Here is a 12,680-nt window from a genome sequence, read left to right as displayed (position 1 = left end):
TTAATGATTGATATTAATTTCACTTTTGTATAAGAGGAAGTTAATTAGTAAGCGAAAAGTCCACAGAATCAAAAGAAGTCTTGACAAATCTTTTGCCCTGCTTTCCCTCTTTTTCATTGCTATCTTGATGTGGTGGTGACGCGGTAAGCCAACTGTGAAGTAATGGGAAAATTAGTTGCTACTGCCACTGCAACAATGGCCAACCTTATTTTGATTATGATTCTCCCTGCTACTGCAAAAAAAAAAAAAAGACCTGAAAAATAAAGAATTCAAGTCAAAACTGCTATCTTTCCTCAGGACTGTCATTTAAGCTGTAGGAAGAAGGGATAAAAAAATCAGACAACTTTTTACAGAGATATGATATCCCAGGATGATTGTACAGAAAGGAAACTCTGTCCTTGGTAAAGACAGATCCTTAGAGAGGATTGTGGCCAGAGAAAGTGACATCAAAGTCATATCCTGTCTTCTTAGACTCATTTTCACTGTAAACCCCCTTTTTTATGTATATATACAGGAGTTTCTGTGTGAGTAATCTTCAACCACCCTCCAAAGTGCCCACTGCCCTGTTTTTATAAGGGGATTCCCCCAGCACAGCCAGCAAGCACATAAATTAACAAAAACAAAACTGATTCAAACAGCCTACTTATGAATCATGGAGATGAGAAAATAGTTTGACAGACATCATATCGTTTTAAAATAGAGCCTTCAATATTCTCTTTTAATTTTAAAAGCTTCAATATTCTCAGGGGGGGTTTGAAAATTGTTGTACTTCATGAGGGATCTCTAACATCTTAAAGATGCATCTGCAAAGGCTAATTAATGCCTCCCCACCCCCTTGCTCTCTGAGCAAAGTGGAACCCAGCCCTTGTCTCTAAGGCCTGGACAGCCTCTCTCTTCAGAGCTTAAATTCAATGACTAGAGTATTCCATCAGTGCTGGTGTAACTCAGGACAAGCTTTTAATTTAAAAATAAATCTAGCTCTGACAACAGCTTCATGACTGACATAAAGGATAGTGCCTTTTTCAGCCCAGGAAACATCGTTCCTAGCTGCTAATTAGAATCATTCAGCTGTGCATACCTTACTACATAAAATGCAGATGGTAATTCTGGCTTCCTAAGTCTGTGAGGTATTTATCTTCGAATCGATGGTACAGAACACTTTTAACATCGGATTCAAATACTTGCATCATGCACTTCAGAGAAATAGTTTGATTCAATCATAAGTAACAACTGAAAATAACAGGCTGTTTATACAAATGAGCTGAAGGTCTGTGCACTGTGTGTCAATAAAACCAATTCTGGGAAGTCAGATTCTAATCTTACCAAATCTGGAAAATTATTTGTAGATCTTTGACTTACAGAACCAGAGAAATGACAGCTTTAGAAGAACACGTACAGACAGTATGATGCTTACTTCAGAAACTGGTAGACAAAAGAAAAGACTTTTTAGTAAAAGAAATATCTGAATTATAGACCTGGAAATAATGAAACATAGAAGAAATCAAGTCAGTCCAAAAGGCTTCTTTTGTGCTTGTAGAGTCATTAATCTTTACATGTACAAGTCATGGAAGCTGAGTAATGATCACCATATAAGAATAGCGGAGGTGGCAGTGATATGAGTAGAAACTACACATTTTGTCTGAGTTATTGACAGCATCAAAGAATCACTTATCAGATGAGCAAATGTAGGTCAAATATTTATCCCAAAGGTTCTTTTGTATAACTTTCCACAGGAAGGTAAAGCTAGACTTCTTCCTGAGAATTAATTCTTTATTAAATTAAGTCTCACTTCACTTTAACATCAGTCATCTGTGAAGGTGTTGTAGTTATTGGTTGTATCTTTTCCAAATAATATCAAGCCTTTTCTTTTTTATGTATTTATCCATTTATTATTTTATTTTATATTTTTATAAATATCTTTATTTAAGCACCATGATTACAAGCATGTTTTAGTTGGGTTTTATATATATTATGTATTTTATATATATAATATATATATTTTATATATAAATATATATAATATATTATATATCATATATAAGATATAAAAATATAAAATATATATAAATATATATTTTTTATATTTTTATAAATATCTTTATTTAAGCACCATGATTATAGCATGTTTTAGTTGGGTTTTATATATATAATATATATATTAATATATATATTAAGGAATTATCTATGAGCTTATAGCCAGGAATAAACTCTAAGACATAGCTTCAAACCAAGAAGAATAAAAAAGCAACTGAGCAAATTCGGCTACACTTAGAGAAAAACGTAGACCTTAGTTGACTTCATTCACAGCTCAGTATTCAGAGTTCATTGAGCAAGTATTCTTACAGCGTAAGTCTCACAATTATAAATTCAGGTTCATAAAACTTCCTCAAATTCTGCTTCTGACCATTGATGCCACCAGTCACCAAAAGCCCCGGCATTGTACTGGAAGACAGATGTGTGATGTGGAATCAGTTGACTAAGGGCCACTCCACTGAATACTCCTTACTGAGTGAGAATCACTGAATACCATTTCCCTGGACATTTAATAACACATTACAACATTTTTGGAACACCTGACAAACCTCTCATGGTGACACCCTATATTTGATGACATATAAGAATAAAATATCTAGTACTAATACCTAACCATTCTCCACAGGCCTCACTAGTGTGCCATTCAAATTTCTAAAGCAAGTCAAAGAAACACATTGATCAAATTAGCTTTTGAATCCATATAACGAAATCTAACTGTTCATGATTGGTACCTGTACTTAAATTAATACATAGGTGGTAAGTTTAGAACACACTGAGAGCAAGTTCTGAACCTGAGTTGTCAAATGTTAAGACATTAAAAGCTGCTGATTTCGGGCCCGGAGAGATAGCACAGCGGCGTTTGCCTTGCAAGCAGCCGATCCAGGACCAAAAGGTGTTTGGTTCGAATCCCGGTGTCCCATATGGTCCCCCGTGCCTGCCAGGAGCTATTTCTGAGCAGACAGCCAGGAGTAACCCCTGAGCACCGCCGGGTGTGGCCCAAAAACCAAAAAAAAAAAAAAAAAAAAAAAAGCTGCTGATTTCTAAACACAATTAAAAAACAAGAACATGTATTTGTGTACTATTTGCAACTATTCTGTGGAGAGGGTTCACATTTTAATTGTGGTATAAGAAGTATAAAGCAAGAAGTTTAAATAAGTTTGTTTTAAATAAAATAACAAAGAAATAAAATAAATACAGTTTAAATAAAAGCCCAAATATTTCTTTTTTGTTTTTGTTTTTGTTTTTTATGGGGGGGGAGTCACATATGGCAGTGCTCAGGGGTTACTCCTCAATCTATGCTCAGAAATCGCTCCTGGCAGGCTTGGGGAACAATATGGGATGCCTGGATTCAAACCATCATCCTTCTGCATGCAAGGCAAACGCTTTACCTCCATGCTACCTCTCTAGCTCCAAATGTTTTAATTATTCCAAAACTGGTTCAAAAGGTATATATGTCACATAGATTCATGCATAAATTCATGCAAGAACAAATAAAGAAGCACTAGAGAAATAATAGATTGGATAGGGTATTCTCCTTGCATGTGGCCAATTTTGATGTTGGCATCCCATGAGAATGAGAACCACTCATGTAGTCCCAAAACAAATAAACAAAAATACAAATAAATGAGCAGAATACATCTGATGGTATGTGAATTTATATTTGTTTAATCTGGACATTTAGATACTGAGCTTATCACTCAAGGATGTTACATGAATTTGTGACATTCTCAGGAATAACCTGGGTTCAAAATTCAGTGACTATATTTACAAATGACCTAACTTCAGTATTTCATGCAAATTTATTTCTTTCATGCACATTAAAATGCACATAAAAAGTTAGGAGTGATAGCACAGCAGGTAAGATATTTGCCTTGTACACGGCTGAGTTGGATCCCAGGAATCCTATATAATCCCCTGAGACTTCCAGAAGAAATTTCTAAATGCAGATCCAGGAGTAACCACTGACATTTTTTGGGGTGTCCCCCAAACCAGTGTTTGGAAAATATACTCTCTGGGTTAGATAATCAGGCTCAACCAATGCTGTGTAAAACTGTTAGTCTCATCCACAATTCTGTTTATAGATTTCCAAATGAAAGTCCAGTAATGGGAAACTCATTGTTTCTAGGAAATCAGGATTTATTTTTGGTTCCATTTGATTTTTAAAAATGTTGTCCTTACATTAATCCAAAACTATTTATACAGGTTTTCTTCACATTGCTCACAGAATCTAGACCAAAACCACCTCTCTGCACATTAGAACCTTTAATACTTACCAAAGAATCCACATACTTCATTTGTAGCTACTTATCCTTTATTTCAAAAAACAACTTTCTTGTACTACACACATCTAGCCTAGAATATTTACAGAAATATTACCTAACAAGGAAACCAGTTAAAATTCTATTTCAATTCCCATATATACAAATAAAAATGCTATCTAAAAATTATTCTGAGAACAAAATTTAAAAGTAGGTATAGAAGGACATTTCTGGAATAATAAAATGCAATGAAGATAAGTTACAATGAACCAAAAAATGAAGCAAGTTACAATGAACAAAAAAAACTCAAAGTTCAATAAGATGAAATGATTGTGGAAATTTTTTTCAAGAAGTATACAAATCAGCTGGTCTGTTTTCTCTCTTAAATACATTGCTCTCTCTCTTTATACTCCCTAAATAAAACTATTTACCTCTCTCTCTCTCTCTCTCTCTCTCTCTCACACACACACACACACACACACACACACACACACACACAAAGAAGTACACAAATAAACCTTTGCTCAAAATTTACTCAAATTAACTGAAGCTTGATCTACAGTTGTGTCAACTTTACTGGAGACTGATTTTCATTTTTATATGTTGTTATCCTTGTCATTCAAGTTGAAACTAGACTAGGTAACTGAGCCTAAAATGCTTAAACATTAGGGTTATCTAGATTTGATTTTCACAACTAGTTATATCCCATAATAGTTGAGTAATTTATGCCTGTTCCCTAATCTCTGTAAATCAGGTGATTCCCACATATAGAGATACTATTGATTTCCACTTCGGTTATTATAAAACCGAGATAAGATTAAAACATAGCATGTGCCATACAAATTGTTACCATTCTTGTTTGGCCAGGCTTCAGAAAAGCACATTACAGTGATTCCCCAAACATTAATTAACAAGAGTATTTGAGGCCAGAGCTATAGCATAGCATGTTAGGTGTTTGCCTAGCATGCAGCCAACTTGGGCTTGATCCCCAGAATTCCTTATGATCCCCAGAGCCTGCCAGGAGTAATTCCAGAGAGCAGAGTCAAGAATAACCCCTGAACACCACAGAGTGTGCCCCCCAAAACAACAAGAAAATAATAACAACAACAAATACAAGACAAAATAAAGGAAAAAATAGTCTTGGGGCTTTAGTGATATATCGCCAGCATCCCATATGGCCCACTGAGCCTGCCAGGAGTGATTTCTGAGAACAGAGCTAGGAGTAACTCCTGAGAACTGCAGGCTTGCCTCCCTCAGAAAAAAAGAGTATTTAATAAACATGCCTTTAATGTGCATAGACATGCACATTATTTTTTTTAAGAACTAGTTTTAACAACACTTATTTATAGTTTTATGCTTCATCATTCCCAACCGCACATCCATCAACAGTATACCAAAGGCCTTCCTAGTGACCCCTCACTCACAAGAAAGATCAGTTATACAGGCAAAAATATCCAGTTCCTATGGCTTTGGCCAGTCGGTGTTCCTTCCTAGGTTTCTTTACCATTTTTTAAATTAATTTCTTGCTATGTGTAGAGGGGTCTGCTTAATTGCTTAAGCCTGTCATTTTCCCAATTTCTTTGAACACAGAAAACAGTCTCATGCCTATTGGACTACCAAGCAAATTGAGTCTATTTTTTCACCAGGCTTTCCTATATGAGTCATGATAAAAATTCAAAACAAAACCCAAACAAGTCAAAGTAATCAAAGTACTACCAACTCTACTTTCCATTAACTTTACTCACAATAAGATTTTTTTTTGCTAAAAAGAATAAGAAACCTATGTAGCTACATTAAAAGGAGGAAAAATCAGATCAATTTTTAAAGATAAGCCACAAATTCCAAAGGAAAAAAACATATCTAACTCTAACAGAACATAACACTAGCCTGTTCTACTTTGTGTCTGTGTCACTCACTGGTTAAATCCCTTTGTAGTTTCTAGAACCACATGAGTGAATAAGAAAGCATTTTCTCATTCATTTGTAGGCACGATCTTTAAAGTTCAGTTTCTAATTTCAAATCTTTTTTATTCCCCTAGCGCCAACTCTTGTAACTTTAAAAGCTGCCATTAATTTCCAGTTGGTAAACCTTAATTAAAATGAATGTGTATCACTGCTTTTAGCCATTGTGGCTGTGATAAATGTCTAAATGTAAATCTTGTTCAAAATATTTCTAATAGCAATTTCTGCACAAGCAAATGCCTTTCTGTTATTCTGAAGATTTCTATCTGCAGAAAAACTTTGAGAACCTAGGATCTGGTCCTTACCTAACGTAAGTAAAATCTCAGGAAAATATAATAAGCAGTTAAGAGCCTAGCCAACATCCACTTACTGATATTAGAAAGTAGCATGTTACCATAAAAACTGGTCACTGAGCTTTGAACCATTCAACACTATCAGTTTTTCTGACACTGCCACATCTGTATAGCATGCATTAAAAAGAAAAGCTAGGGGTTGAAGCCATAGGACATACAGCAGTTAGGGCACTTGCTTTGTTTGATCCCTGGTATCACATCTGGTGTCCAGAGTATGCCAGAGGTGATCCCTGAGCAGAAGTAAGATCTGAGCACTGCTGAATATGGTCCAGCATGCACCCTTCACCAAAAAATAACTAACTAACTAAATAAATAAATCAAAAGAAAATAGAAAAACTAGATGATGTACAAGGACATTCCTGGGGAAATATATATTCCTAAGGAAAAATAGTTTAATATAATGGCTTCCCTAAGAAATTATTCTATTTTACCTGATTATTATTAAAGAAGCACATATCCCCCATATATTCTATACCCAGAGAGGTTGAATCCATTTAGAGAGACTGATAGTGTTGAATTTCATGAACATTCTGGACCTTTTTCAATTACCTACATTAGACTTAAATTGTTTTATTTTTAAACATAATTTATAAAAAGAAAATAAAGCTGAGACTTAGTTCTTGTTTCCACTAGTGTAGAATTAATCCGATCCCATCCCTTGTGACTCATTGGTTGGAAACATTTTTGACTTTGTTGGTGTTTAGGCCACCTTATCCCATCTCTGGTAGTGGTCTGTTCCTTCCCAATCAAAAGCCAGGTTATAGAAAAAATGTTCTTACATTCATGGACTTCTCACCGAGCTTCCTGCTTCTTCGGAGCTGAAGACTTATGTATTGGAATTCCTGAACCATTTATTATCCTGCAAATATCTTTTGGGGAGCTTGGGAATCATTTTAGGACACCTCTGGAAATGTTTAAGAGCTGTTCCTGGTTATGTGCTCAGAATGTCTGGGGGAAATGTGTGGTATTAGGGATCAAAGCCAAGCCTCTCACATTCACTTTTAGCTCACTCCAGCTCCACTCTCCAATATCTTAATCAAAATGCATTGATTTTTATCAGTTGTATCAGTATTTTGGATAGTTTTCCAAAATTAGTTCTCCGGTCCTCTTGGTGATCCTGTCCTCCTACTGGATGATCTAGGTAGTGGTCTGAAGAGATGCTTCCTGCTTTAAAAAGGTAGATTTCCGGGGTGAAGGAAGGATAAAGTGACAAAGGGCAGTGTAAGAATTAAAACAATGAATTCTTTAGCTCACAAAATCTGACATCAGATTTTTCATAAAGTAACACTCTGCAAGAAAAGTGTCTAGTTCCTGAGACTAGAACTAAGAAGTTACAAAAATCTAGAAAATGATGTTAAATGCTGCTTTAAAATCTTCAAAAGGACGAAAATGAATTGTTAAGCTTCAGTGACCATATTGTTGGGCTGAAACTGCTGAGCATATGCATCTTAGCTATTAAAAAGTTGCAGCTATCCAGTCACCCCCTTGAGTTCTTTATCAAACTTGAAGAGTGGCAAGCTGGAAGTCTCTGCAACTGTTACCCATGGGAAATACAACTGTCCCATTGGAAAGTCTGAAGTTAAATGAGGAAGCTCTCCAACATTGATTTAATTGAGAACCACACACCACTTTCCAGGAAATTATCTACTAGTGAGTGTGTGGGACATTGTACCCTAACTAAACCCCATTCCTATGTCTCCTGAGCAAAAACAATATAAATGCATTGCCAACAAATGTTCCCAGGAAACAGGAAAAAGAAGTTTAGAATCTTCTAGTTGCAGAGGGTAACATCAGTAACAAGAGAATAGGAAGCTGTCATAACTTTGCTCTGTGTTTGAAGGGAACCTGCTGATGGGTTATGTGAGATTTTCTGATCCATCTGCCTATGTGCTCACTGACCGTTCTTAATGTATGTCAACTGAAACAATGGCTCATGTGGGAACCAGGGTGGGAAAAATAAAATGTACTGAATAAATGGCCAAACTGTAAGCTCACTTAGGACTGCAAGGTGACTCTAATTCATCGGGAGAGTCCTTTTGCATTGATTCATCTCCTTATGTATATGTTTGTCTCCTACTCTGTGATGGACCCCCAGTGGATTGAGAGCAAAGGTGACAATCCAGTTGGTTTTAAACACCAGGAGAAAAGTTTTCCGAACAGAAAGGTCATTCTTTAGGGCAAGATAAAGTAGGGGTCAAGTAGTGGAACCACACAGGCAATGTTTTCCAAAAGTCATCAAATCAAGATAAAATCTCCTAAGAGTCACTCTGGTGACCCATTGATGGCCTCGCTGTGCACAAGCAAAACTCCTCTTAGAAATGAAGTCATGGAAACTGTGGTCTGATCAAAACTCCGGTGTCACACTGCAGGGAAGAGACTGGATGCCTTTTAAAAGGGGGCATTTAGCCAGACCCTGCGAAAAATGTGGAACACCACCAATAGTCCTAAGTCTCCTTGGTCTCCCTATCCAAGAAACATTAGTACCGAAAGCTCCCAACTGACAGCTGTTTGGGAAGAGCTTCTGGAATCATTTCAGCAAAAGCAAGCAACAACTTCTCCATCCTGGAATTTTTCCATAGCCTTTGATTATGGTGTGTAATTCCCTCTAACCCATGTCACACCCCATTCTAAGGTCTGACTGTGTCCCTAGTTTGGGTTTGCAGAATTGTATGACTCTTTCTTTTCTTTCACTTGTTTTTTTTTTTCATTGTCAAGTTAAAGTATGTTGCTTCACTGTAATTTTTGATCATCTTTTAAAAATTCTTTTCTGGGCCACTAGAAAACAAGCCTGGGAAAGAGGGGTGGAGGTGAGAAGTTTAGTGTCCCTGCCTTTTGGGAAGGTGCTGATGGACAGTTTGCCCAGAGCTTCCTAGGCAGGTCCCAGCTGAGTGCATTCCTGGTGAGATAAGCAGGGATGCTGAGCAAATCGTTTTTTGTGGATTTCTTCTACCCTGGTGCTGGACCTAGCAAACTACTACCAGCGAAAGTTGCACTAAGGCAAAGATCCTGGGAAAGAATATTTTCAGATGAAAAGAATATTATCATTGACACAGAAGAAAACTTATTTTCTGTTGTTTTTAGCCACATTCAGTAGCACTCAAGACCGAAAAACATTAAGAATTTAGTTCTATTCCAATTTAAGTGGTTTCTGTTTTACTAGAATATATAATGTAGAATCTTTTCCTTTTTTGTTTTGTTTGAGAAGGGGACACACCTGCTCATTTATGCTCAGGACTTACTCTGGCTCTGTGTTCAGGATGTGAGTTTTGGGGGAGTTCTGAGGGGTATTTGGGATGCTGGGGATAGAACCTTAGTTGGCTGTGTGCAAGACAAGAACCCTACCTGCTATTTTTTCTCTCCAGCCCGACTGAACGTTTTTAATCTCAGAAATAACAACCAGTAGAACTGAAAGGGGCACCGGCATACAGTTCCGACTATAGTGCCAGGAAATCTAATTTTACTTACATTACATATTTGAGGATTTTATTGGGGATCACACCCAGTACTCAGGGTTTACTTCTAGCTCTGTGCTCAGAAATCACTCCTGGAAGGCTCGGGGAATTCCAGGGATCAAACTCGGATCGTATGCATGCAAGGCAAATGCCCTATTCACTGTGCTATCACTCTGGCCCCAGTATTTGATCAGTTTTGAATCAGAAAAGCTTTAAGATGTATGCTCCATGTAAACATGTTGCTTACAAAAGAACTTTTGTAGACGGAAATGTTGCTCCGAAAAGCAATGCTAAGCATCAAGAACTCTGAGTAACTTCTTCTTACTCCATCTTCTTCCCAAATGCTCACTTCCTGCTTCTCCCATAACCAGTGCCGCCCTGACAGCCCCTTGTAAGTGGAAGTCAAATTTGCGTAAAAGGAACATCAGTAGATCAGTCTCAGCCAGCTGAGCAGCCAAGGAAGATGCCAAGTAGGATCAAAGTTACAAGGTCCCCTTTCCCAAGATCTTATCATTACAGGAGGCATCAGATTTGGAAATACTACCAACAACAACCCAAAAATTCAGACGTCCGGTCAGAGTCAGTTTTAGTAACAGGACGTATACTCACTTATCGGGGAAGTGGATCTCATCTACACCACACAGGCCATATCTTGGCAAAAGTTGGCTAGGAGAATAGTGCCTGAGCCAGCAGCACTGAAAGGTGGGTCCTAGTCAGTTAGCTAACTCCCATCCTCTAGAACGAGCACTTTCTTTCTCAGAGAAGGAACAAAAGAAGCCATGCAAAATGCAGTAACATCCACCAGCAATCCAACCCAGCCAAAGGCCATCTAGCACCCCAGTGGGGCATGCAGTTGATACTATCAGGGGAGAAGCTTGGGGGCACAAGAACAGAACAGGGCAAGGGTGCACATTGATCCATCAGCTTGATACCTTCCTCTCCTTTACTCATTTCCCTCCTGCCCCGGGCAGGGATTTTTTTCCCCCAAGAAACATCAAACTGGGCTTTTAAGAAAAAACATCAATGAATCAGACTCTGGCAACCTTCAAGGCTGCCGACAGCAGAAACCCCAGAGGTGGCGAGACCGCCCAGCTGCCCAGCTCCCCTTCTCCCAACCCAAGCACGCCGGATGGATGCAAAAGGTTACCTCCAGATCTGCCCGAGCTGCAAGAGGTGGATGAGCGACTGCAGAAGCCAGATGCAGAAGGAGCAGGTCGCGGACCTGCGGGCACCGCCTGCGCGGGGAGGCCCCGCGGTCCCGGTCCCGATGCCGCCGCTGCAGCTGGTGGCGGCGGCCAGGCTGCTCTTGGGGGCGCCGGGCTGCCGGTGCGGCGTGCCGGGGCGAGAGTCGCCTTCCCCGGCCGCCACGGGGGTGCCTCCGAGCGCGCTCTTGCTGTCGGCGGCCGCGGGCGCCGGGTGGGCGCAGCCCGGGCCGGCGGCGGCGGCGGCGGCGGCGGCGGCGCTGTCCTCGGTGCTGAAGTCGTGCACGAACCAGCGGAAGCTGAACGCCTGCACCGACAGCGAGCCGAGCACCACGAAGAAGAGCGTGAGCCCGAACCACCAGCGCTGGCCGCGCACGTAGTAGTCCACGGCCAGCCACACGTCCGTGCCCACGTCGGCCAGGTACACGGCCACGGCGGCCAGCAGCCACAGCCCGTCCCACAGCGAGTAGCGCCGCCGCCGCCGCCGCTGCTCGCGACCCAGCTGCAGGCACAGCGCCGCGGCCGAGCCTCCGCCGCCACCGCCCGCAGCGGCTGCCGCGCCGCCGCCGCCGGAGCAGCAGCAGCTGCAGCTGCAGCAGCAACAGCTCGAGGAGCCGCCGCCGCCGCCGCCGCCTCCGGGCGCCCCGTCGCCCTCGTCGGCCCCCGAGCCGGACCCCAGGCCGGGCGCCAGGGCTTGCGCCGAGCCCGAGTGCTCCGAGTTCTGCAGCGGGGTGAAGGCCACGTCGCTGCCGCCGCCGCTCTTCTTCCTCTTGAGCCTCCCGTCCGACTTCGCGGCCATGATGCCTCCGGAGCGGCGGCCGCCCGCCCGCGCGCGCTCCCTGCTTGAGCTCACGCCTTCGCCGCCGCCGCCGCCGCCTGCGCGCTCTCCTCCGCCTCCTGCTCCTCTCGCGGCCGCCAAGCCGCGCCCAGCTCGCCGAGGGCCAGGCGGACGGAGGGGCGCCCCCTACAGACCGTGCGCGCGCCCCGCAGCCGCGGCCCGCAGCATCAGCATCCACATCTGGAGCCGCATCCTTGCGCCGCGCCCAAGTCCCTACGCGAGGCCTGGAGCGCGGCGCCCCTAGCGGCCGTGCGCCGTATTGCACCGCGCCCGCAGCATCAGGACCACCGGCATCGCAGCGGCATCAGTAGCAGCATCCCTCATCCGCCCTATGGGCCGGGCTGGAGCGGCAGCGCCCCTCGCGGCCGTGCGCGGTACTGCACGCCGCGCGCAGCATCAGGACCACAAGCAGAGCAGCAGCAGCAGCAGCAGCAGCAGCAGCAGCAGCAGCAGCAGCAGCAGCAGCAGCAGCAGCAGCCTCCTCCGAGGCCAACTCGCCTAGGGGCCGGGCGAGAGCGGCAGCGACCCCTAGGGGCCGTGCGCGCGCGCGTGCGCGCTCCTGCCCGCCGGTCCGGCCGCCAC

General features: G+C 42.1%; 1 protein-coding gene across 1 annotated transcript in view; it reads right to left on the bottom strand.

Moving 5' to 3' along the window:
• XKR4 (XK related 4) overlaps positions 1–12,059 on the bottom strand; it is a 411,703-nt gene extending 399,644 nt beyond the window's left edge. The window contains exon 1 of the mRNA XM_049781910.1: positions 11,206–12,059. Coding sequence (XP_049637867.1) covers positions 11,206–12,059 — 854 coding nt within the window. The remainder of the gene's footprint in view (positions 1–11,205) is intronic.
• Between the last annotated feature and the right edge of the window lie 621 nt (positions 12,060–12,680).

This window comes from Suncus etruscus, chromosome 10 (assembly GCF_024139225.1).
Source record: "Suncus etruscus isolate mSunEtr1 chromosome 10, mSunEtr1.pri.cur, whole genome shotgun sequence".
Classification (NCBI taxonomy): Eukaryota; Metazoa; Chordata; class Mammalia; order Eulipotyphla; family Soricidae; genus Suncus; species Suncus etruscus.
The sequence above is the reverse complement of the archived record's forward strand: the minus strand, read 5'-3'. Positions and strand labels throughout refer to the sequence as shown.